Raw genomic sequence first — 25502 nt, forward strand, 5'->3', positions numbered from 1 at the left:
GGCTCTTGGTGTTGCAGCCAGGAGTTAGTGCTGTGCCTCTGAAGTGGGAGAGCCAACTTCAGGACACGGGTCCACAAGAGACCTCCCAGCTCCACATAATATCAAGCAGCGAAAATCTCCCAGGGATCTCCATCTCAACACCAGCACCCAGCTTCAGTCAACGACCAGCAAGCTACAGTGCTGGTCACCCTATGCCAAGCAACTAGCAAGGCAGGAACACAACCCCACCCATTAGCAGAGAGGATACCTAAAAACATAATAAGGCCACAGGCACCCCAAAACACACCACCAGACGTGGACCTGTCCACCAGAAAGACAAGATCGAGCTTCAACCACCAGAACACAGGCATTAGTCCCCCCCACCAGGAAGCCTACACAACCTACTGAAACAACCTTAGCCACGGGGGACAGACACCAAAAACAACGGGAACTACGAATCTGCAGCCTGCAAAAAGGAGACCCCAAACACAGTAACATAAGCAAAATGAGAAAGCAGAAAAACACACAGCAGGTGAAGGAGCAAGATAAAAACCTACCAGACCTAACAAATGAAGAGGTAATAGGCAGTCTACCTGAAAAAGAATTCAGAATAATGATAGTAAAGCTGATCCAAGATTCTATTTCCCAGATCCAAAATCTTGGAAATAGAATAGACAATATGCAAGAAACAGTTAACAAGGACCTAGAAGAACTAAAGATGAATCAAGCATCGATTAAAAACACAATAAATGAAATGAAAAATACTCTAGATGGGATCAATATCAGAATAACTGAGGCAGAAGAACGGATAAGTGAGGTGGAAGATAAAATAGTGGAAATAACTGATGCAGAGAAAAATAAAGAAAAAAGAATGAAAAGAACAGAGGACAGTCTCAGAGACCTCTGGGACAACATTAAACGCACCAACATTCGAATTATAGGGGTTCCAGAAGAAGAAGAGAAAAAGAAAGGGACTGAGAAAATATTTGAAGAGATTATAGTTGAAAACTTCCCTAATATGGGAAAGGAAATAGTTAATCAAGTCCAGGAGGCACAGAGAGTCCCATACAGAATAAATCCAAGAAGAAATACGCCAAGACACATATTAATCAAACTGTCAAAAATTAAACACAAAGAAATCATATTAAAAGCAGCAAGGGAAAAACAACAAATAACACACAAGGGAATCCCCATCAGGTTAACAGCTGATCTCTCAGCAGAAACTCTACAAGCCAGAAGGGAGTGGCAGGACATAATTAAAGTGATGAAGGAGAGAAACCTGCAACCAAGATTACTCTACCCAGCAAGGATCTCATTCAGATTTGATGGAGAAATTAAAACGTTTACAGACAAGCAAAAGCTGAGAGAGTTCAGCACCACCAAACCAGCTTTACAACAAATGCTAAAGGAACTTCTCTAGGCAAGAAACACAACAGAAGGACTATACCTACAATAACGAACCCAAAGCCATTAAGGAAATGGGAATAGGAACATACATATCAATAATTACCTTAAATGTAAATGGACTAAATGCTCCCACCAAAAGACACAGAGTGGCTGAATGGATACAAAAACAAGACCCATATATATGCTGTCTACAAGAGACCCACTTCAGACCTAGAGACACATACAGATTGAAAGTAAGGGGATGGAAAAAGATATTCCATGCAAATGGAAATCAAAAGAAAGCTGGAGTAGCAATTCTTATATCAGACAAAATAGACTTTAAAATAAAGACTATTAGAAGAGACAAAGAAGGACACTACATAACGATAAAGGGATCGATCCAAGAAGAAGATATAACAATTGTAAATATTTATGCACCCAACATAGGAGCACCTCAATACATAAGGCAAATACTAACAGCCATAAAAGGGGAAATCGACAGTAACACAATCATAGTAGGGGACTTTAACACCCCACTTTCACCAATGGACAGATCATCCAAAATGAAAATAAATAAGGAAACACAAGCTTTAAATGATACATTAAACAAGATGGACTTAATTGATATTTATAGGACATTCCACCCCAAAACAACAGAATACACATTTTTCTCAAGTGCTCATGGAACATTCTCCAGGATAGATCATATCTTGGGTCACAAATCAAGCCTTGGTAAATTTAAGAAAATTGAAATTGTATCAAGTATCTTTTCCGACCACAATGCTATGAGACTAGACATCAATTACAGGAAAAGATCTGTAAAAAATACAAACACATGGAGGCTAAACAATACACTACTCAATAATGAAGTGATCACTGAAGAAATCAAAGAGGAAATTAAGAAATACTTAGAAACAAATGACAATGGAGACACGACGACCCAAAACCTATGGGACGCAGCAAAAGCAATTCTAAGGGGGAAGTTTATAGCAATACAATCCCACCTTAAGAAACAGGAAACATTTCGAGTAAACAACCTGACCCTGCACCTAAAGCAATTAGAGAAAGAAGAACAAAAAACCCCCAAAGTTAGCAGAAGGAAAGAAATCATAAAGATCAGATCAGAAATAAATGAAAAAGAAATGAAGGAAACGATAGCAAAGATCAACCAAACTAAAAGCTGGTTCTTTGAGAAGATAAACAAAATTGACAAACCATTAGCCAGACTCATCAAGAAAAGAAGGGAGAAGACTCAAATCAGTAGAATTAGAAATGAAAAAGGAGAAGTAACAACTGACACTGCAGAAATACAAAAGATCATGAGAGATTACTATAAGCAACTCTATGCCAATAAAATGGACAACCTGGAAGAAATGGACAAATTCTTAGAAATGCACAACCTACCAAGACTGACTCAGGAAGAAATAGAAAATATGAATAGACCAATCACAAGCACTGAAATTGAAACTGTGATTAAAAATCTTCCATCAAACAAAAGCCCAGGACCAGATGGCTTCACAGGCGAATTCTATCAAACATTTAGAGAAGAGCTAACACCCATCCTTCTCAAACTCTTCCAAACAATATCAGAGGAAGGAACACTCCCAAACTCATTCTACGAGGCCACCATCACCTTGATACCAAAACCAGGCAAGGATGTCACAAAGAAAGAAAACTACAGGCCAATATCACTGATGAACATAGATGCAAAAATCCTCAACAAAATACTAGCAAACAGAATCCAACAGCACATTAAAAGGATCATACACCATGATCAAGTGGGGTTTATTCCAGGAATGCAAGGATTCTTCAATATACGCAAATCAATCAATGTGATACACCATATTAACAAGTTGAAGGAGAAAAACCATATGATCATCTCAATAGATGCAGAGAAAGCTTTCGACAAAATTCAACACCCATTTATGATAAAAACCCTGCAGAAAGTAGGCATAGAGGGAACTTTCCTCAACATAATAAAGGCCATATATGACAAACCCACAGCCAACATTGTCCTCAATGGTGAAAAACTGAAACCATTTCCACTAAGATCAGGAACAAGACAAGGCTGCCCACTCTCACCACTCTTATTCAACATAGTTTTGGAAGTTTTAGCCACAGCAATCAGAGAAGAAAAGGAAATAAAAGGAATCCAAATTGGAAAAGAAGAAGTAAAGCTGTCACTGTTTGCAGATGACATGATACTATACATAGAGAATCCTAAAGATGCTACCGAAAAACTACTAGAGCTAATCAATGAATTTGGTAAAGTAGCAGGATACAAAATTAATGCACAGAAATCTCTGGCATTCCTGTACACTAATGATGAAAAATCTGAAAATGAAATCAAGAAAACACTCCCATTTACCATTGCAACAAAAAGAATAAAATATCTAGGAATAAATCTACCTAAGGAGACAAAAGACCTGTATGCAGAAAATTATAAGACACTGATGAAAGAAATTAAAGATGATATAAATAGATGGAGAGATATACCATGCTCCTGGATTGGAAGAATCAATATTGTGAAAATGACTCTACTACCCAAAGCAATCTACAGATTCAATGCAATCCCTATCAAACTACCACTGGCATTTTTCACAGAACTAGAACAAAAAATTTCAAAATTTGTTTGGAAAAACAAAAGACCCCGAATAGCCAAAGCAATCTTGAGAACGAAAAACGGAGCTGGAGGAATCAGGCTGCCTGACTTCAGACTATACTACAAAGCTACAGTAATTAAGACAGTGTGGTACTGGCATAAAAACAGAAAGATAGATCAGTGGATCAGGATAGAAAGCCCAGAGATAAACCCACGCACATATGGCCAACTTATCTTTGATAAAGGAGGCAGGAATGTACAGTGGAGAAAGGACAGCCTCTTCAAGAAGTGGTGCTGGGAAAACTGGACAGGGACATGTAAAAGTATGAGATTAGATCATTCCCTAACACCATACACAAAAATAAGCTCAAAATGGATTAAAGACCTAAATGTAAGGCCAGAAACTATCAAACTCTTAGAGGAAAACATAGGTAGAACACTCTATGACATAAATCACAGCAAGATCCTTTTGGACCCACCTCCTAGAGAAATGGAAATAAAAACAAAGATAAACAAATGGGACCTAATGAAACTTCAAAGCTTTTGCACAGCAAAGGAAACCATAAACAAGACCAAAAGACAACCCTCAGAATGGGAGAAAATATTTGCAAATGAAGCAACTGACAAAGGATTAATCTCCAAAATTTATAAACAGCTCATGCAGCTCAATAGCAAAAAAACAAACAACCCAATCCAAAAATGGGCAGAAGACTTAAATAGGCATTTCTCCAAAGAAGATATACAGACTGCCAACAAACACATGAAAGAATGCTCAACATCATTAATCATTAGAGAAATGCAAATCAAAACTACAATGAGATATCATCTCACACCAGTCAGAATGGCCATCATCAAGAAATCTAGAAACAATAAATGCTGGAGAGGGTGTGGAGAAAAGGGAACACTCTTGCACTGCTGGTGGGAATGTGAATTGGTACAGCCACTATGGAGAACAGTATGGAGGTTCCTTAAAAAACTACAAATAGAACTACCATATGACCCAGCAATCCCACTACTAGGCATATACCCTGAGAAAACCATAATTCAAAAAGAGACATGTACCAAAATGTTCATTGCAGCTCTATTCACAATAGCCCGGAGCTGGAAACAACCTAAGTGTCCATCATCGGATGAATGGATAAAGAAGATGTGGCACATATATACAATGGAATATTACTCAGCCATAAAAAGAAACGAAACTGAGCTATTTGTAATGAGGTGGATAGACCTAGAGTCTGTCATACAGAGTGAAGTAAGTCAGAAAGAGAAAGACAAATACCGTATGCTAACACATATATATGGAATTAAAAAAAAAAAAAAATGTCATGAAGAACCTAGGGGTAAAACGGGAATAAAGACACAGACCTACTTGAGAATGGACTTGAGGATATGGGGAAGGGGAAGGGTAAGCTGTGACAAAGGGAAAGAGAGGCATGGACATATATACACTACCAAACGTAAGGTAGATAGATAGTGGGAAGCAGCCGCAGAGCACAGGGAGATCAGCTCGGTGCTTTGTGACCGCCTGGAGGGGTGGGATGGGGAGGGTGGGAGGGAGGGAGATGCATGAGGGAGGGGATGTGGGAACAGATGTATATGTATGACTGATTCACTTTGTTATAAAGCAGAAACTAATAAAAAAATAAATAAATAAATAAATAAATAAATAAATTAAAAAAAAAAAAAAATACTATTCACAGAATGGATGAAAGAAAAACTGAATGAAATTGCAATTTTAAAAGTACTTGGTCTGTTTCCCATATTTGCAAGACTAACCTCTTACCCTAATGTCTTTCCCCAAACAGCAGATTCATATTATGAGAATCTTTCAGCACCACTAATCTGACCCAGTAAATTCTGGCTGAGAGCAAGAGAAAGGGGATAAATAGAAGGCAGGAAAGCTGCCAGCTCAAAGTCTGCATTTCCAGGCAAAAACAAGTAAATGCATTTGCAAAACTGGGTGTATATCCCAAGGGATGCAAATTGGTCATAGGCTTTGGCAACAAGCCTATTTTGCTTTAAAGCACACCTCTTAGTACAAGGTTAGGAAAAGCAGAAATTCCCATATATAAATAATTGATCAAAATTTGTAAGAGAATTTGACAAAAACAACCCCAAACTCGTAGAAACCAGTCAAGGAGACTATTAAATAACTACAGAAAGTAAATGGTTACATTTAGCACAAGAGTCAGATTTAACTTTAAAAGACAAAAAAAAAGCAAGCCACTAATTTTAATTTCAGATCATTGTTGAAAACACAGAATTGAATATTATAAAAAGGAGGGAACAAGCAAAACTTTTAGTCCTAAGATTGTTAACTATTTTGTAGACACAGGAGGCATAAATATGTTGGAAGGGTAGATAGCATAGATAGCCAAGTACTATACTTACACAGGAGTAGAAAGATACAGGGAGAGAGCCAATTAGGGAAGAAAAATGGCTTAAGATTAAACAGCCAGCCAAATGTCTTGTCCAGGCTGACAGTCATCCTTTGGTTACTGCAGGTGATGAGTTTATCATAGGGATAAATGGGGACATGTGAACTCACAATTCAGGACACAAGATGAAGCTACCACAGTCTGAGACCAGCTCTAATGATCCAACAGCACAGCTGGCCAAGCTATCACTCAGTCTCTCTGCCTCTTGACAGTTTGGGGCAGTTTCTGCTTGTTTCTTCTCCCTTCTCCACTATGACTACTTTCTCTCTGCTTTAGGGCTTTGTTAATTCATGGTTTCTTTTGGGCCTCTGCTTTTCTAGCAGCTCTTCCTGCTTACACCCTGTCCTGACTCAAACTTGCAGTAACACAGATTCTGACTGGGTCAGCAACTCACTGTCAAGGATGCAAAGCCTCTACGGGGCAAAGTTCTTGTGCCAGCTGGTTTCATGGATTCCTCAAGGCCTATAAAATGGCTGGCTGCTTGAGGGCCAGGCACCAATTACTGACCCATTCAGCTGTGGCTGAGAAGGAAAAGTGAAATAATCCAACCAAGCTTGACCAACTTCCTGCTTTGTTCAGAGGAGGGCTGAGGGTGTAGAAAGCCCTCACAGAGTCATCTAGCATACGGTGGTCCCATCCAATCTACAACCATTAAATGTCATACTCTAGATTCAAGCACCTCTCATTGAAATATAAATGGTTTATAACATAAAATTGGAAAAGGAAAGACTGAAGATGATGATGGGGAAAACTGAGCAGATATTCTATAGGACGGCAAGGACAGAATCCTGAGCACTGATGGAGAGCTGGCCTCAGAGAGCAACATCTCTTTCACAGAACTGAAGAAGGGAGAAAAAGAATTCATGCATGATGGATCTTATCTCTCTGGTAAAGTTAGAGGAATAAAATGCCGATAGTTATAGGATGAGAGGGATTAGGAGCCTGAGGATAATAAAGGAGCTTTGGAAGAACCATTGTAGGGAACGTACAAGTGGACAGAAGATTGATTAAAGAAAAAACATTGCCAAATATAGGACTCAGAAGTTCCAGTAATATCTTGATAAGCACCATTTGCAGAAAGTCAAGTCAGATGTTCTCCAGCAACTCAAAGTTGAGCAGACAACTTAAGGTTAAGGGTTGAGACCAGGTAAAAGACAAAAAGTCTCTAGGATGTTACCAGTGAGGGAATCTACCATATAAATGAGACAGAGATCTAATAATGAAAAGATATGAATGGAACATGCACCTGATAATTCAGCAAAGTCGTTCATAATTGGATATAATATGTAGGCAAACAAAAGAATGAGAACACTTTCCTTCCACATTTTAGCATGCTGCTTATGAAGAAAAGAAATTAAACATCAACTCCTTGTAAACGAATTCTTCATGTATGATAATTTATATGAAGCATGATTCTTTTTTTTTTCTTTTTATTAGTTTCTGCTTTATAACAAAGTGAATCAGTCATACATATACATCTGTTCCCACATCCCTTCCCTCATGCATCTCCCTCCCTCCCACCCTCCCCATCCCACCCCTCCAGGCGGTCACAAAGCACCGAGCTGATCTCCCTGAAGCATGATTCTTAGTTGTATCTCATATTTGGCAGGGATGCTTATGATATCTTATGTAATATGAATGCTTTAGCTTGCAAATTTTTGTTACTTGTCCTAGGCCATTACTTATTTGGAAGGGGAAGAGAGCCAATCTTTCTCCACACCCAATACATGTCAGTTCCAGTGCTAGGTGCTTTACATATGTCATCTTAGTAATCTTCCTAACAGTCCTGTAAAATAGGTATAACTGTGAGTTATAGCTGAGAAAACCAAAGCTCACAGAGGTTAAGTAATTTGCCCAGAAATGTAAAACAAGTTTGACTCCTAAGCATGTGTGCTTTCCAAGAGGTTACACTGCAGAGAGCTGAAGAGGGAGCTGTCAGATGAATTCTGACTTTCTCCTATTGCCAAAAGCTTAGTAGTTTATCTATGACCTTACTACAAATATGGACTGATTTATAAATATCTTTGTTCTCTCCAGAATATTTTTCTATGTTTAATTATTTTGATCCATCAAGAGGTACAGAGATGCTGTTACAGAACACACCTTTGAAGGGAATAAAGGAGTGTGGGTTCTAGTTGTGGACCCTTACGCAAGCTTTTTAACCTCTTTTGTGGCCTCAGTTCTTTTTATCTGGTAAAATGAGGACTTTGGACGAGGTGGTGTCTGGGTTGTATGTGACTCAAGTCGTCATCCATTCTTTCATTCATTCAGTAAACAGACTGAGATCAGGCACTATTTTATGTGCTGGGAAAACAGTGGTGAATGTAGTTACATTCTCATGGAAATTACACTCTCTAAAATTCCTGATCTTAAGACAGTGATTCTCAAGGTGGTGAGGAATCATAGGTGGAACAAATTTTCAAAGTCACTTAGGGAATACTTTTTTGAAAGTATACCTATACCACATCCTAGATCCACAGCCTACTCCCCACAAAGTAAGCACCGTGGGGAGCCAGTGCTATTGATAAGCATTTGTGGTATCTTTCTTAAAGGCTTGGTAGAAAAAAGGTTGAGAATTAGTGTTCTAAGTGATACAGCAAATTAAAGACATGCAAGTCATATTGCTCTATTTGTAAGGGAGACTCATTAAGAGACCAATTCTAAGCTTAAAGTAAGTTGGAAAGTGCACTTGAATTAAGAGTCCCTGATTAATTTAAGTCCTATGAACACTTGCACCAATCACATAACAGAAATATTAGAATGCTTACCCATGTTATTATTGGCCATAATCTCTTGTGCTGAATTCACGTGCAAAATCACTTGATTAAAAACACCAATATCCTTCTGGCAATTAATTTTAATATCCCAGGCTACAGCCAGTTTTCTGTTTTTAAATACAAACAAACAAGCAAACAAACATTAATGATGTCATAGCATTTTGGTGATGAAAAGCCTGCACACATATTCTTCTTTCATGTTCTGAGAATCAACAAAAACTGAAATGCTGGAAAGTTTTTAAAAATGTATACCCACTCCTCTCAAATCTAACAGTTATACCTAAAGTTTATGCTACAGTAAATATAAAATTACCATAGACATGTGCATGACTTGAAAATTAGAAAAAAAGAAAACACTTCTAGTTTAATACTGTCAGTCATAGAATGTTTTATTTTAAACTTGCTGTTCAAACTTTCAAATATGACACGTGTGGCAAAGAAACAACAGTTAACACACAACATCTGCCACAATTCTATCTTCGAACTGCCTTTTCTATATTATGTGATATGTTACAATTTCTTTCAATTTCTTACATTCCTTGTACTCTTAAAGGCAGCAATGTCAATTTTTCTGCTTTGAAAACATTTCCATTAATGTTCTGAAATTACCTAAAATGACAACTTTTTCCTTTCAGTATTCTACTGCTGCCCACATTAGTGACATAATTCAACATATTAATATGTTGTTGAGAGGTACACTGTACTCAATAAATCAACTCCCAACTCTAAGTTAAAATGAACTTCAATCAAAAACAAGCATCTTCCTAAATCAGTTTACTCAGCTACTTTTCTCAAAAATATTTCCATTCTGAAATAAGTTTTTCTGTGAGATACAATAGTTTCATTTTTATTCCTAACAGAACTCATGCTGTACTTCTTTTTTTTTTCAAAATATATTCGATATATTCTGTGCAAAATGTTAAGTTCTGTATAGGTATGTACCTTATTTTGAAAAAGTTTATAAAATATAATTCCTAGAAACAACCTCAACATTAGACAATAGGGGAAGAAGAAACATATCAGACAAAGCCTAATTTTTCACAGGAGAAAATAAGTATGTTCTTAAAGCTCCAGTAATACATTCCTTGAAAAAACTCAGAATGCACTTTGGTCATTATTAAACATATTAGAACACAGGCAAATAAAACAAAATACTTTTGTTGTTTTCTACAGAAAGAAAATATGGCTGAATTGAGGCTGATCAAAAGGAATGGTGAGAGCAAAGTGATATTACGATATGGCTCTGTTCTCTACACATTCCTGATCTTAAGATGATGATTTGGGGATTAGAACTGCACCAATCAAATAAATAATTTACAATTAATTATTTTAGATTCCCAAAAACATGGTAAAAAATGTGAGGATATTCAACATGATACACCTTGCACCAAGAAAATTCTAGACTGTCTCAAATAAATTCTTTTAGAAACTAGATACCCAGTTTAAAAAAAAAAAAGTTTGCTAAAACATTTCATGTTTCACGTAACTCCTAAAATTTCTTGATTGTACAAACATAACAACTTAAAATCAAGGCCCAATGTAAGATACCATCATATTCGCCCTATTTACCTAACATGCCAACAGGATAAGTTCTCATTTGGAAACTTGGCAAATTATTTAGGGGGGAGGGGGTTAACTTTCTAGGTTAAAAGCATCTAAAATAGCCCTTATATAATTGGGGGTTGAGGGAGGAGATGTACCAGACTAAGTTTAGAAGGTAGAATTTGCAAGCTATAGCTATTTTTCCTGAAAATTCAGATACAGTTTTACAACTAATAATCAGAAGAATATTTAATTGGTTCTCAACCTTATTCTTAAGTTGTTCATTTGAGTGTGGTATGAATAGCATACACTATAGTGTACCATAGGGAGAAAATTATTTTACTTGAGTAAACATAATGTACTTTAGTAATATCAATAGGCACTTCACTTGTGAGATGAGCATATACCTCACTCAAAAGGATACCATATCATGCCCTAGTACACTATAACATATCCCATATAAAGATACGCATTAAAAGTAACAATTTTAAAAAGTGCACATTTTGAGCATGCACAGTTGGAGCTGTGCAAACAGCCCAGTGTTTCAAATAAATACAATTATTACTAGTTAAGTTTTATCAAAATATCTTACAGTATGGTAACCATTTACAATTATTGCTCTATTAAGAGTTTTATCATCAAAGAGCACTTGTTGACCTGTTGTGTAATACCATATATATTAATACTGAAGGGTGCTTAAACTGCAGCTTAATCAATTTAGATCCTGGCATTGTTCCAAAATAATTCAAAAGAAACCCTGACTGGATCTTGATTTACTGAAGAAAATGCTTTATGTGTTTAGCTGAGTCCAATGCTAGGCTATAAAGTTAAAGAAGTTTTCCTCAAGTAAGGCAAGTCACAGCATTGACGGAGAAACAGTGCTCAGCAATGGCTTCTCTTGTCATGATTTGTTATTTTGTCATTATTTACGAGCAATTACCAGGATCTCAAGTATCTGGATATCAGTTTTATCACCCTTTCAACAAGTAAGTACATCAAAGCTAAAAATAAAATATAAAGACTAAAATAAATGTAAAAAACAGTGAACAAAGTGAAATAAATATAAGAATTGCACAGGACAGTCTGATGTAAACACTTCAATTTCCCAGCTGAGACTCCTGAAGCAAAGAGTCAGTGACTGCTTTCAGGCAGCTTAGTTGGTACTCTTATTCTGGAAAAGAGGCTACATCTTCTTTTCTCTGAATTGTCATGATTTAATCTTCCAAAGCTAGTGAAAAAATAATAGAAATAGTGACTATTAGAGCCAGTTTTGATATTGCAACTTACTAAATTATATCGCATAATACTGTTTTTATCTAAATTTCATTCATAAACAAGTGTAGGTTCTACTATTTTAAATTCTTTTATCCTTTTATTTTCAAGAAGTCACCTTAAACAAACAAAAACGTGAAAATCAGATTTCTCTTGCTTTTTTTTACTAGGAAGTGGCAATATACATATACTACTTGTTAATATGAATATACTACACCTTACTCACTAGCAGCTTTGCACATGTTGGAGGATGTATGCATTGCTATATAGATAAATAATATAACTTATGGCCAAAACCAGAAATAGGGCTCTTTTTTTTATCACCTAAATTAGATTCAGATTATAGATGAGTAAAAATAAATACTTCAACTTATCCTATACAAGAGTCCCATTTGTAATGAATACTGTTCCAAATTAGGAGTTCCATCCGTATTATAAACCAAGAATATTATCACTCTTTGAAATTAAATGTGAAATTACTTAATTAATATTTAATATTATACAATATAATCAAAATGACTCCCTTACTGTACATGTGAGATCTCAAGAGTGCTGGGGTAAAATAAATGTCACAAAAATGTAATACGGCACTGAGAAATTTAAAAATACCTGCAGGCTCTTACCTTTAAATTAAATCCAAGTAAGTCACTGATAACACCAGAAACAGCTGACAGGATGACAACCTGGGTGATGTTATAAAGCAGTGGATTCATTGTAAGCCCATATAATCTAAAGGGACTGTCCAATTCCTAGCAAAAGAGGAAAAAACCATGAGCCCAGATTCATTAAGAATTATCAGTTAAATTAATTCAGGACAATAGGCAAAGAGAATTTTTAGAACACTGTTTCAAAAAAAAGTTACAAATTATGATAGTTTTAGAAAGAATAAACTTGGTTGAACTTGAAATAAGTAAATATACTTTTAGGTTTTCTTAGGAGAAAATGACTTTCATGTAAAAGAACTCTGGGGCTTCCCTGGTGGCGCAGTGGTTGGAGGTCCGCCTGCCGATGCAGGGGACGCGGGTTCGTACCCCGGTCCGGGAGGATCCCGCGTGCCGCGGAGCGGCTGGGCCCGTGGGCCATGGCCGCTGGGCCTGCGCGTCCGGAGCCTGTGCTCCGCAACGGGAGAGGCCATAACAGTGAGAGAGAGGCCCGCGTACCGCCAAAAAAAAAAAAAAAAAAAAAAAGAACTCTGTAACCTAAATTTGTAACTCCAATTTCGGTCCCAAATGAATGACTAATAAAGTATCGATCTAGTAGGTACAAGGTTAAAGAATATTTTTTATTGTAAGAATAGAAACTGAAAGAGAACAATATCTTTTGCAGAAGATTTAGAAATTTAGTTAGCCAAATTTTCAGCCAATATTAATACATATAGTAAAAACTCCCCCTTGAGACAATTTTCAAATACATGGATTCATTAATTAATTGACTGATTCAAACTTTTAAAGTTCGGTATGTGCCAGGCACTGTGCTAGACTCTGGGAAGTTAAGATTCAGTCCCCATGCTGAAGGACTTTGCAGTCTAATAGACATGCAAATAAATAATTCAACTACGAGAGTCCCACAAAAGAGATATGCATAAAAGGCAGAGGGCCATCGAGGAAGGTGCTCCTGAAACTTAGTGCATGGGGGGAAAGTGGGTATTCCCTAAGACACACGAGAACATGGCACCTTTGAATTACTACAGGTTGTGCATGGGAAGACGTACCTTACGTACTACTTAGGTAAAGGTCATTCTTTGGGCAAACTGTGCCTAAAGACTGGCACTAAAGGAATTTAACTGAGGGAGTAGTATATCAGATGTGCGTGTGAGAAATACGGATTAGAGAGCAACGAGACCAGAAGGAGGAACGCCCTGAGAGCTCAGTGTACCGAAAGCTCAAGTGAGATATGATGAGGGTCTGACTTAGAGCAGTACCGAGAGGGAAGAGGGGACGAATTGGAAGATTTTGAGAGGTTGAGTCAATGGGCCCAAGAATTTCTTGGCTGTGAAAAGTGAGAGAGAAGGCGCAACCTATATATTAAGTCCCAGGTTCTGACTAGAAGACTGTCGTGCTTTGTATTTTAGTTATTTTTATATTTCTTTCTACTTTGCAACTGAAGCTACTCACAAGTGTCATCTTTATAGCCTCCTCCCGTCTAGCATAGTGCCTACACTATCAAGATACTCAATATTTACTTATCAAAAAACTCACCCACCTCTTCTGAACTCTTTCAATGCCTTATACTGTGATGTGCAATCTATACCCACTTAATGCATTTTAAGACTGAATAATTGACTGAAGAATTAACCATAGCATTGAGACACAACTAATTTCATACCATTCTATGAACACTTAAAAACAACTTCAAGAATTACATTCAATTTGTTACAGAAACTGAGATTTAAAAAAATATTTTCCTTTTAAGAAGAAAAAGCATTACTAACATTGCAAAGCAGTGATAAAGATACTTTATTAAATTACCTCCGAAGAGTTATTATTATGAGATCAGATATACTGAAATTATATTCTTTTTGATTGTTACCAAAATGCTTTGAAAATTTAAATATTTATTGGTGATACCTATTTATTATAATGATTATGTATAACTACTTTTTAAACCAACTCAGGCGAAGCAAGCAAAAGGCTGCTCTGAGAAATACAAAATGAAAAAAATTTGCAAATTAACATCCCATCTTCTTTTTTAAAATCTATTTTAAGTTCCAGGATGCAAAAATTTCCAAAGATGCCAACCTCTACAATACTCTAAACATTATTAAAAGTCATAAAATTTCAAAAATGAATAAAATTTCAAAATGCACTGATTTGGATTACTTGGATTAGCTTTTCAATGAGAAATAAAATGTATATTGCATGAATGTGCTCAAAAATAATTTGGAAAACAATTTCGATAATCATGAAAACCAAACACCAAGTAGGATCCACAAACAAAAAACTAAGATATAATGTTAGAGCAGCAGTTTCTACATCATGTCCATTTTCAATTTCATTTTTACCTTTAGCAGTTTAGTAGCCAGTTTTAAAACATTATTCACTAGTGTCAGTTCCTCCTTTTTGTTAGGTTTCTTCTCCATTTTCAAGTAGAGGTTTATCTTATTAAAAAGAATAAATAATTAAATATACTTAAAATTATAACAAATACTTTGTTTTTAAAAGGAATTTAGAGATATCTGCTAAAATAGTAGTAGTAGTTCTCTGGCTATTATTGAGATTATAGGTGATATTAATATTCTTCTTCATACTTAACCGTATATTCCAAATTTCCTACAGTGAACATATTATTTTACAATAAGAAAATAATAACTGTTATTTAAACTTTTCAAATGTAACTAAAAGCTGAAAGAAGGAAAACTGGATGTCATTATTTAAAATGCAAAACACCTTAGTCACAGAGTCAAATCAACCCTGAGAATAATAACTGGAGTAAGTAAATCAATTGGTTTGTTTGCTACTTTCCCCTTTCCCTCTAATTGACTTGGTCTGACATGGTTACCAATTTTTAAAAATCAAACTATCCCTGACAAAATTACTCAACAAGTTCACCAGAAATAAGTTTGTTTAAATAGTTCCTATGAAATGGTAAGGAAAACGTTTAAACAAATTCATTCAAAATAAAGTTAAGCATCAAAATTACTATCCTTTATACTTTCTATTGAATGAAAGTTTATGCTTATTCAAATATGGCTCTGCTACACTGCAAAGCAAACATACACACTAATGGTTTAAAATCCATCATTTCTACAAAGGCTACTTCATTCTTATCAAATGAATATGCGACATAAAAACAGTAGATTAGACTTGAAGTCTGCATCGAGGCAGAAACACCGAAGAAAGGCTTGTGCCCTATCAAATTTCAAGTTTTGCTCTGTAACACAAATGGTCTTAATCTAATAACATAGGTTCCTGAAAATTTTAAAGTAAATATGGGACTTCCCTGGTGGTGCAGTGGATAAGAATCCGCCTGCTAATGCTGGGGACATGGGTTCGATCCCTGGTCCAGGAAGATCCCACATGCCGCGGAGCAACTAAGCCTGTGCGCCACGACTGCTGAGCCTGCGCTCTAGAGCCCGTGAGCCACAACCACTGAGCCCACGTGCCACAACTACTGAAGCCCGTGCGCCTAGAGCCTGTGTTCCGCAACAAGAGAAGCCACCGCAGTGAGAAGCCCGCGCACCACAACGAAGAGTAGCCCCCGCTCACTGCAACTAGAGAAAGCCCACACGTGGCAATGAAAACCCAACACAGACAAAACTAATTAATTAATTAATTTAAAAATGGAAGTAAATGTAAACATTTTAGTTTAATATGTAGACTATAGACATTAATTTAAAACATAATAAACATGCATTCTCACCTGTTCAGTAAGTAATATTGAGGTATTGCTATATTTTTTACTTGTTTCTGATCCAAGGGTAACAAATCTTAGGAGAAAAAGTGTTAACGAGATGCACCAGATTACCAGTTCCCAATTGTAGTGACAATCAAGGAAGATCTCATGTACATGAAGCAACTAGAAGTGTATGAAAAAGGCAATATGAAGAAACAATATGATTCAAACAATTTCTTTTTAAAAGAAAATAACATTTTACTTCATACAGATAGATCATGGATATAGAATTACATTTTTAAAACATTCCACATTTATTAGGAAATATTTCAAGCACGTAAAAGGTATAATGTAATCAAAACCCATCTAGTTACTTTTGTCAAATCTTAATATTTTGCAATATTCTTTCAGATTTTTGAAAAATAGAAGATTAAAGATTCAGTTGAAGCCCCTTTAAACTTTTCCTTTCATCATTCCCCTTCCTCCCCACCCCTCTGTAAGGGTGATGAATTTTGCATTTATCTTTTCCATGCAGTTTTTATAGTTTAGCTACATATTTATCCTTAAACTATGTTATTTTATATATATTTTAGAATTTATATAAATGCTATCACATTGCCCATATCATCCTTCAATTTGCTTTTTATTCTACTGGATCTTTGTTTTCAAAGATTATCCATTTATCCATGATACATTAAGCTCAAATTCATTCATTCTAACTCCTACAAAGGTATTACAGTAAAAGAATCAACCACAGTGGATTGGCCTACTCTACCAATTAACATTTATTGTGTTGCCAATTTCCTTATTACAAACAGTGCTGCAATAAATATTCTCTTATGCATCTCGTCTCCTTGTGCACATATATAAGACTTTCTCGAGGAGTTAACATCTGGAGTAAAACTGCTGAGTCCTTGGATATTCACACATTCAACTTTAGCAGATATTATAAACTTGTCTCTGAAAACAGCTGTGCCAATTTATACTCTCAGCAGTGTATCAGTCTTCCCTTTGCCCTCATATTTGTCCACACTTGGTATTATTCAACTTCTTAGCACCTGCCAATCTGATGAGTATAAATTGTTCTCTTACTGTTTTTACTTTTCCTGATTACTTAGGGAGAATGAATATGTTTCATATGCTTATTAGTTACTGGGCTTCCTCTTCGGTAAGTTATCTTTTTATATTCTGTATCTAATTTTTTTCTATTACATTGTCTGTTTTTTTATTGATTTGTATACGTTATATATTATGAATAACAAAGCTATTTAAATCATGTATTTTGCCAATCTCTCTTCCCAGACTCTCTTTTGTTGTTTATGGTGCCTTTTGTAGTACTTACAATTTTTAGGGAAGGGCAGGACAGAAGAAGAATATATGAGAGACTGCAGGTATCAGGCAAAAGTCTAAAATATTTACTGCCTGGCCCTTTACAGAGGACATTTGCTGATCTTGGCTTATAGGAAAAAAAATTGATTTTTTTATGTTGATGTTATATCCATTTTTGTTGATCTTGAACTTCTAAAACATGTATATTTTTAATAATTTGTCCATAAAGTTACTTGAATATTCTACACAATCATATAGTCTACAATGCTTTCTTTTCCAATCTTTATACAATTTCTTTCTTTTTCCTGTCTTCACTGGTTAGTACCCTCCATTAAAATGCTGTCTAGAAGTTATAGAGAGGGTACCCATCTCACTCCTGATTTTAAAGTAAATATCTCCAAGATAATAAATATCATATGTATAATGTTTGCTCCAGTTTTTGAAAGATATGCTTTTATCAAACTAAGAACAGTACTTTCCAGTCATTGTATGAATCTCCACTGAAATTTACCAATTTGTTTTCTGTATATATGTAGATGATCAGATGATTTCTCCTTCTTTAATCAATTAAAGGAGTTCAAACTAGATAAATGGCTTTTCTAAAGTAGAAAATCTTTGCATCCCAGGGATAGACTGTCTTGGTCATGGCATATTTACTGTTATTAAATTGCTGGCTTCATCCTTCTAGTATCTTTGTATCTAAGTTAGCTCACTGTTTCCTATTTTCATACTATCTGTCTGGTATTGGTAACAAGGTTATACTAAGTACATAAAATGAGTTGGGGGAATATTCCCTCTTTTCCTACTCTCTAGATCTTTTGTGTAGGATTAGGATTACTTGTTTATTCGAACATTTGGCAAAATTCTTCTGTAAAAACCACATGGGTCTAGATGATTTTTGTTGTTAGCAGAGTTTCAAACTATTGAATCAATACTGGTTTATGGTTATAGGTCTTCTCAGCTTTTCAGTTACTTTTTGAGTCAGTTTTAATTAATAAATTACGCATTTCTACAAAATAGTCCACTTAAGCTTTTAACGTCAATGACAAAAATAATTTATATTAGTATTCTTAAAAAAAAATTCTCAACTGTTTAATACTGTGATTTTTCTTTTTAAAAATGTGTTATTTGTTGGGGGCTTCCCTGGTGGCACAGTGGTTGAGAGTCTGCCTGCCGATGCAGGGGACACAGGCTCGTGCCCTGGTCTGGGAAGATGCCACATGCCGCGGAGCGGCTGGGCCCGTGGGCCATGGCCGCTGAGCCTGCGCATCCAGAGCCTGTGCTCCGCAACGGGAGAGGCCAAAACAGTGAGAGGCCCACGTACCACACACACACAAAAAAAGTGTTATTTGTAAGTATGTTTTGAAATTTTCAAACGTATGGTTTTCTCGTTGCTGTCGTTGTTTTCTACTTTAACTGCATACACCTAGTGGTCTGTATGTTATCAGTTGAGAATCACTTTGTCGCCTAGTACATGAAAAAGTTTTACAAACTGTTCTGTGCCTGAAAAGAATATGTATTGTCCAATTACAGAACTATATTTTTAACTATCTTGTTTAGATACATGTCTCCAGTGTATTTTCGTCTGCTTAATCTATCAATTATGAAAGAAATGAATTAAATCTTCCCAATGTGGTATTCTGTCAATTTCTCACCACAGTGCTATTGATTTTGACTGTATATAGGTATGTTTGAAGTTATGTGATCACATGCATACAAATTTGGAATTATTAGATCTTCCTGATGAATAATCCTCTAAATTTTTGTCAGGTTTCTCTTTATTGCCAATAACGCTTCTTAGGTTAGTCTCCTTCATCTGATATTAATGTAAGTTCACCAGCTTTCTCTTGGCTAGTATTTATCTGCAATATATTTTTCTATGTTTTTACATTCAAAACTTTTCAATGTTACTACGTTTCATGTGTCTTTTGTTGATAGCAATCGATAGATTTTATGTTCATTACAGACAGAACTACTACAGGATGTACTTCAGGAACATGGAAATTAAACCTTGAAGACTGAAATGCAATAAGCAATTGTGAGTAAAGAAATCAGTCTTTTTCCTTTTGGTTGCTTTTAGATTTTTCTCTCTGTTTTTGGTGTTCTGCAGTTTCTCTATAATGTGTCTAAGTGTTGATTTATTTTTATTGTGGCTTCTTGTTCTTGTTGTGCCTCCTAAATCTGAAAATTAATGTCTTCCACCAATTCAGAACAACTCTTAGCCATGACCTCTCCAAATATCGCTCTCCCTCTTCTTTCCATCTGAAATTCCTATTAGGTATATGTTGGATCTCCCAACTGTCTCAATCTCCTTTTCATATTTCCATCTCTTCATCTCTATTCTATATTCTGGGTAATTTCTTCCATCTCCCAGTTCACTAATTATCTTTAGCTGTCTTAAATCTGCTATTTATTCTGTTTGTTGTGTTTTAATAATAATGTCAGTGACCGTATTTTTTTTACCTCTATGAAGCAATGCTTGGTTCTTTTTCAAATCTGTGTTTTCTTAGTGTTATATACATCGTCAATCATTTTAAACCACCTTATAGTTTATCTGACCAGATCTGAAGTAGCTGGAGATGTACTCCTGCTGTGTGTTTATCTGTTGACTCACTCATGTTGGATTGTTTTTTCATGTGTTCTGAAACCTGAAGGGGCTTTATCTGTGGAAATCCTGTGAGGCCTAGGGTTGATGTCACATCTCCAAGACCAGTCTTGGTTTTGTTTCTTCCAGGTATCCAGGAGTCTAGGATTACTTTTTATATTAACTTCTTGACACAGGGGTTACAGGACAAGATCTGTAATGTACATTTGAACCCTGAACCTGTGTGAAAGGCAGACCTACAGTTATATATTCTTAGGAGAGACTTTCCCTGCCTCCTTGCCAAAATCCAGGCAGAATCAGACAAGCTTCCTTATTATCTTTCTGTGCTGTTAGGCACACTGTTTTTCTTATTCCACCTTTTCACTCAGACTATAGCCCTTTGAGGATTCTGGCCTTATAGTGTATGTATAAGGAGGTATGGCAGGTCAAGGCCTCATCTTCTTGTCCTCATATGGGCATAAAATCTCAAATCTCTCAGATACTAACACTGACAGGGTACCTCACCATAACATTAACACATATAATTAATTGCTGTTTTTCAATTTTATCTTCATTTTTGGCCCTTACTGTCTTATAAACTCAGACATATATGTAATATGTATATAAAAAAGCTCACTTATGTATATTAAAAGGCTGTGTTTTTTCCCAGAATTGTATGATGTTCTAAAGCAGAAGAATTTTCAGGTAATCTAGTATGTCTTATTACTTGAAATGGAAGTTTAAATTTCATAGCATAGAATATATCCTGAGATATTTTTGTGCTTCCTGACTAATCTTGGTCAATGAGAATTCTTTTTCAGAGCATGAGGCAGTCAACTCACAGTGACAATTCAGATACAAAATAAAAGAATATTAAATGTGAAGAAAGCAGAGATTCATGGAAAATAGTCTGAAAATTTTCATAACTCTAACTCATAAGTTTGTTTTGGGAAATAAAGATAACCAGGTGAATTGTAGACAAAAACTAATTATTACATGTTCAATCAATAGACACCTGAGAATAAGCTAGCTGCTGTTCATGACATAGATGAGTAACATGCATTTATTTATTCTACAGAAAAAAACCTGTAAAATGTCAATGTCAAATTACTTATTACTTTGATTGTTTATTATTAGAAAGTTGACTATTTATAGATCTGATTATCTAATTTCTACAGAACAAGTTAACTCACCTGGGCACAACAGATAAATACAACTGATATAGTTAATAAGAAAGCAGATGAAACTATGACATCAACTGATCGCTGAGGACCTCGACGCTGGGGAAAAAAGGGAAAACACTTTTAAATATATTTACTAATTAGCAGCTAATTCCATGCTTTCAATTTAGGCATTGATCCATCACTGCACGTTGATCATAGCTTACAGCACTGAAAATATACCTAATTTGTGAGATGAATTTTAATTATAAAGTGTTACTATTTCCTGAGGATTTGCAACACAGTGAAAATGGTGAATATACAGCCTAGAATTCTTAGGTTAACTTCCAAATATTCCATTCTGTCAAACACTAATCATTTATTCAACATGTTTTTTTGAGTATCTGCTCAGAATGAAGCACAGTGCTAGGAGCTGGGAACACAGCAGAGAACAAAACAGACATAGACTCTATCATCACAGGAACTTGTTGGGAGTCAGACATCAAGCTCATAGTCACAGATGTATATATAAGTTGTGAGGAGTGCTACGAAGGAAAGGTATACAATGCTTTGAGAAAACTGGTAGGGAGTTTGGTGTAAATATCACTCCCTTAGGGAGATCTTCCCAGGCCCATACTCCTAACTCCCAAAAAGATTATGTAGGCCTGGGAAGATCTCTCCAAGGAAGTGATATTTACACCAAACTAAGGTGCAGGAGCATGATGGCACATGGCAGTGTTGTTGGTAGAAGGAAGAGCATGTGCAAGAGTATAAAGATCACAGTGCATTCAAAGAACTGAAGCAGTGTAGTACGGCTGGAATGCAGGGAAGAAAGCGTTTCAAAACTAGACAAGAGGGACAGGCTATCCACAGGAGCTAGGTCATCAAGGGCATTATAAGCCCTGCTAAGATCTTGTTCTTCATCCTAAGATCAATGGAGAACCTTCAGAACGCTTTAAGAATATGTTCAAATATACATTTTTAAGACATCTCTGGTAGCAAACTGAAGAAAATATTAGAAGGAGAAAATAGGAATGCTGTGAGGCCAGTTAAAAGGCAGCTGCAGTAGTCCAATGCAGAAGATGATGGGTGGCTGCAATTAGGGTGGTGGAAATGGGAAAAAAAAAAAAGAAGTAAATGGATTCAAGATATATTTTGGAAGCAGAAAGGGTGGGAAATGGTGATAAACTGAATGTTGGAAATGCAAGAGAGGAAGTCAGTACTGAGGATAATTCCTAGGTCTGGAGTTACGTATTTCCCTCACTGAAGTGTAAGCTCCTAAGGGTAGGGATTTTTATCTCGTCAATAGTGAATGGAACATGGTTAACGTTAAATAAATGTTTATTGAATAAAATAATCAATGCATAAAAGAATGCAATACCTACTTAGGGTTGATAATGAGGGGAAATTTTAGGTGGCTTCTCACTAAGACAGGGAACAAAGGTCATATCTATCCTTCCAGAAGCGTCACAGTGAGGAAAAAATAATCTACACCAATCTGTAGCATCTCCCAGTGGAGACTAACTTAGCTGAATTTAACAAGTTAAATAAATAAACAGAATAATGAATTTTTTAAATAGAAGTGTAGACAGTGCATATTTTTTCTACTTCTTTCCTTGTTACTTCAAAATGAAAAGCATTAAAGACCTAAGTATGTCAGAGGATAGTTGGCCTTTAGGTCAATTTTATTAAGACATGATTACTCCATACATAATGAAATTCACTGCTAATGCAACAAATAATGCTCAGAAGAAGTGTTTTCCTAAAACTAATTCAGATGTTTCCCATTTCCCTCCTGAGTTTTTATATCTTAATTCCATAATTAGGAAAGTTATTTTAAAAGATTAAGGAAAAAGAATGGCATGAAAAGGATGGCTTAGAATTGCAAGCTAAAATTTCCAAATAGTAATAGGCCACTTCAGCGACTCACTGACAGATTTTTTTTTTAATTCTTTTTTTAAGCAGTGGGCTCCCTCTGCTGGCTTGTGATAATCATTCTAGGTAGAAACAAAATGTTTAATCCAGCTTTTGAATGAGTAGAAGTTGGCAAGATTTATGAACAAAGATAAATTTAGGACAATCTGATCTTGAATCATCTACCTAAAATGCATTTAAGCCTTTCAGACTTCAGATGTTTTACTGTAAAGGACCAGTTTAACATTTATTTTGAATTTCTGCATACGGATCAAAATGAACACTAAGTGTGGCCTTAAAGCACCATATGAGTACAAATCTGACTATAAATCTAGACATACATACATAATGACAAAGAAACTGGAACTATGAGAGGGAGCCAGCACGTTAAGAGTACTTTTATCACTACCATTCTACCTTAAGATAGGACCGGAGAGAGAGCCACATTTTTATATTCTGTACTTTCTTCAATCGGAAATGGGGAACCTCAGATTTTCGAGCCCTCCTTGCCGATGTTAAATGTCCAAAGAGTTTTGCAAAAAGTAATCGCTAAAAAAGATTAAAATAAAAATTAATTTTCAAGTAGATTACCATATAAAAACAAAAATCAACAAAATAAGGATTATTAAGATTTTATTTGGTTACGTATTATAAAAACAAAATAGGAAAATAATTAGCAGCTCAAAATGATTTAATGAAATTCTAAAATACTTCAGGAATACCTTGAATATTATGAAAAGGATGAAATATTCTCTATTCAGAAGTCTATATTATACCCACCTGTTTATAAGTTCTTTCTGCTACACAGAGCAAAAAAAAGAAAATCCACACAAGAGACACACGAACCACAAAACTTATTATAACCATAGAAAGAACTATGACATCTTCATTAGAACCAAATGCAATCACATAAAGTTCTGAAGCAGAATGTGCTGTGAGTTGATCCAAGTCTGTAGCTTGGGAGAGTCGGAAAACAAATGGAGTTAAACCCAGGATTAGAGAGATTGCGTTTCCAAAAATCTGGTATCCTATTCCTGGTATATGGCTGTTTACCTTTATAGAGAGAGAGGAAAAAAGAAAAAAAAACCGAAATAAATTCCTAATGAAGCATTATTTTATTTATAGCAATATGAAATAATTTTGTTAAAATATATTAGTTTTAATACATGAATAATGAAATTTAAATTTACTTAAAGTCTGTAAGTCATTATTTTTTCAGTTTTTAAAAACACTTCATTATCAGATCTCTAATTCACTAAGTAGATGCAAAAGGATTTACTAACGGGTCTTAACCGGGACCTTGAAAAAAAATTCTATTTATCTCATTAAAAAGTTAGAAATACTTACAAATACTGCAATATTGAAAAGAATGAGGAGGTCTCATATACACTTAAATTCAGTTTCAGAAAAAATCTAGAATTATACTTACTCGATAAATTTATAATTTGCGTTTTTCTTCAAAGAGTTCAATATACAAATGGACATCTCCTTAAACTCTAAAACCATTTCCTTTTATATATATACACATATATATATTTTTTTCTGAAACCATTTCAGAAGAGAGACTATGCTAGAGGGGTAAAAATTAAATAAGAGGGGGGAAAAAGGGCGGGGGAATTATAAAAAAAGGAAGTTGGAAATTAAATAATGGGAAAATATAAAATTGGTAGGACTGGGAGGGATCTTAAATATCATCTAGCTACCTTTTCATCATGATATTACAGAGTATGTAAAAATTCCCAGATAGTTAAGGTAGAGAATATCAACTAGATCCAAGTCTTTAAGGACTCCTTGTCAACAGCTTTTCATAGCTCACACTGAGATACGTAATAGGACGTGAAGTAGATCAATTTCTGAAACCAGTTATTTTAATTCCTGTCCCACATAATGTGTGCACAAAAGTTCTAGTTAACAATACACAAGAAATTTAAAATTGCAACTTAAATCATGCTTAGTTGTCCAGAGGAATCAGGTAAAATTTAAAAAGTAGTAATGATCTAATAAGAGAAATAATAATAGAAACTGAAATTAAAATCCATAGTATTTGTACTCTACATTTCAAATAACTCAAGATTTTTACTAGTTGAATTACTTCTATATATTTAAGTAGGCAAGCATCAATACAAATTTTCCAGTTTTTTTTTAATGTTTTGGGTAGTAATAAATAAATGAACCGTGATAAATTAC

The 25502-nt window shown here is 35.3% G+C and overlaps 1 protein-coding gene across 6 annotated transcripts in view; it reads right to left on the bottom strand.

Annotated features, from left to right (window-relative positions):
* Nucleotides 1–11931: 11931 nt before the first annotated feature.
* PHTF2 (putative homeodomain transcription factor 2) overlaps nt 11932–25502 on the bottom strand; it is a gene marked incomplete at both ends in the record, with an annotated part of 90046 nt that continues 76475 nt past the window's right edge. For 4 of the 6 annotated variants that reach the window (XM_079711007.1, XM_079711002.1, XM_079711005.1 and 1 more), the window contains 7 exons: nt 11932–11952; nt 12620–12745; nt 14998–15093; nt 16356–16511; nt 21435–21521; nt 23733–23864; nt 24096–24368. In XM_079711007.1, coding sequence (XP_079567133.1) covers nt 11932–11952; nt 12620–12745; nt 14998–15093; nt 16356–16511; nt 21435–21521; nt 23733–23864; nt 24096–24368 — 891 coding nt within the window. The remainder of the gene's footprint in view (nt 11953–12619; nt 12746–14997; nt 15094–16355; nt 16512–21434; nt 21522–23732; nt 23865–24095; nt 24369–25502) is intronic. The other 2 variants (XM_079711004.1, XM_079711006.1) reach the window with 2 other exon arrangements.

The sequence above is a fragment of the Hyperoodon ampullatus genome, assembly GCF_949752795.1.
Source record: "Hyperoodon ampullatus genome assembly, chromosome: 9".
NCBI classification, from domain to species: domain Eukaryota; kingdom Metazoa; phylum Chordata; class Mammalia; order Artiodactyla; family Ziphiidae; genus Hyperoodon; species Hyperoodon ampullatus.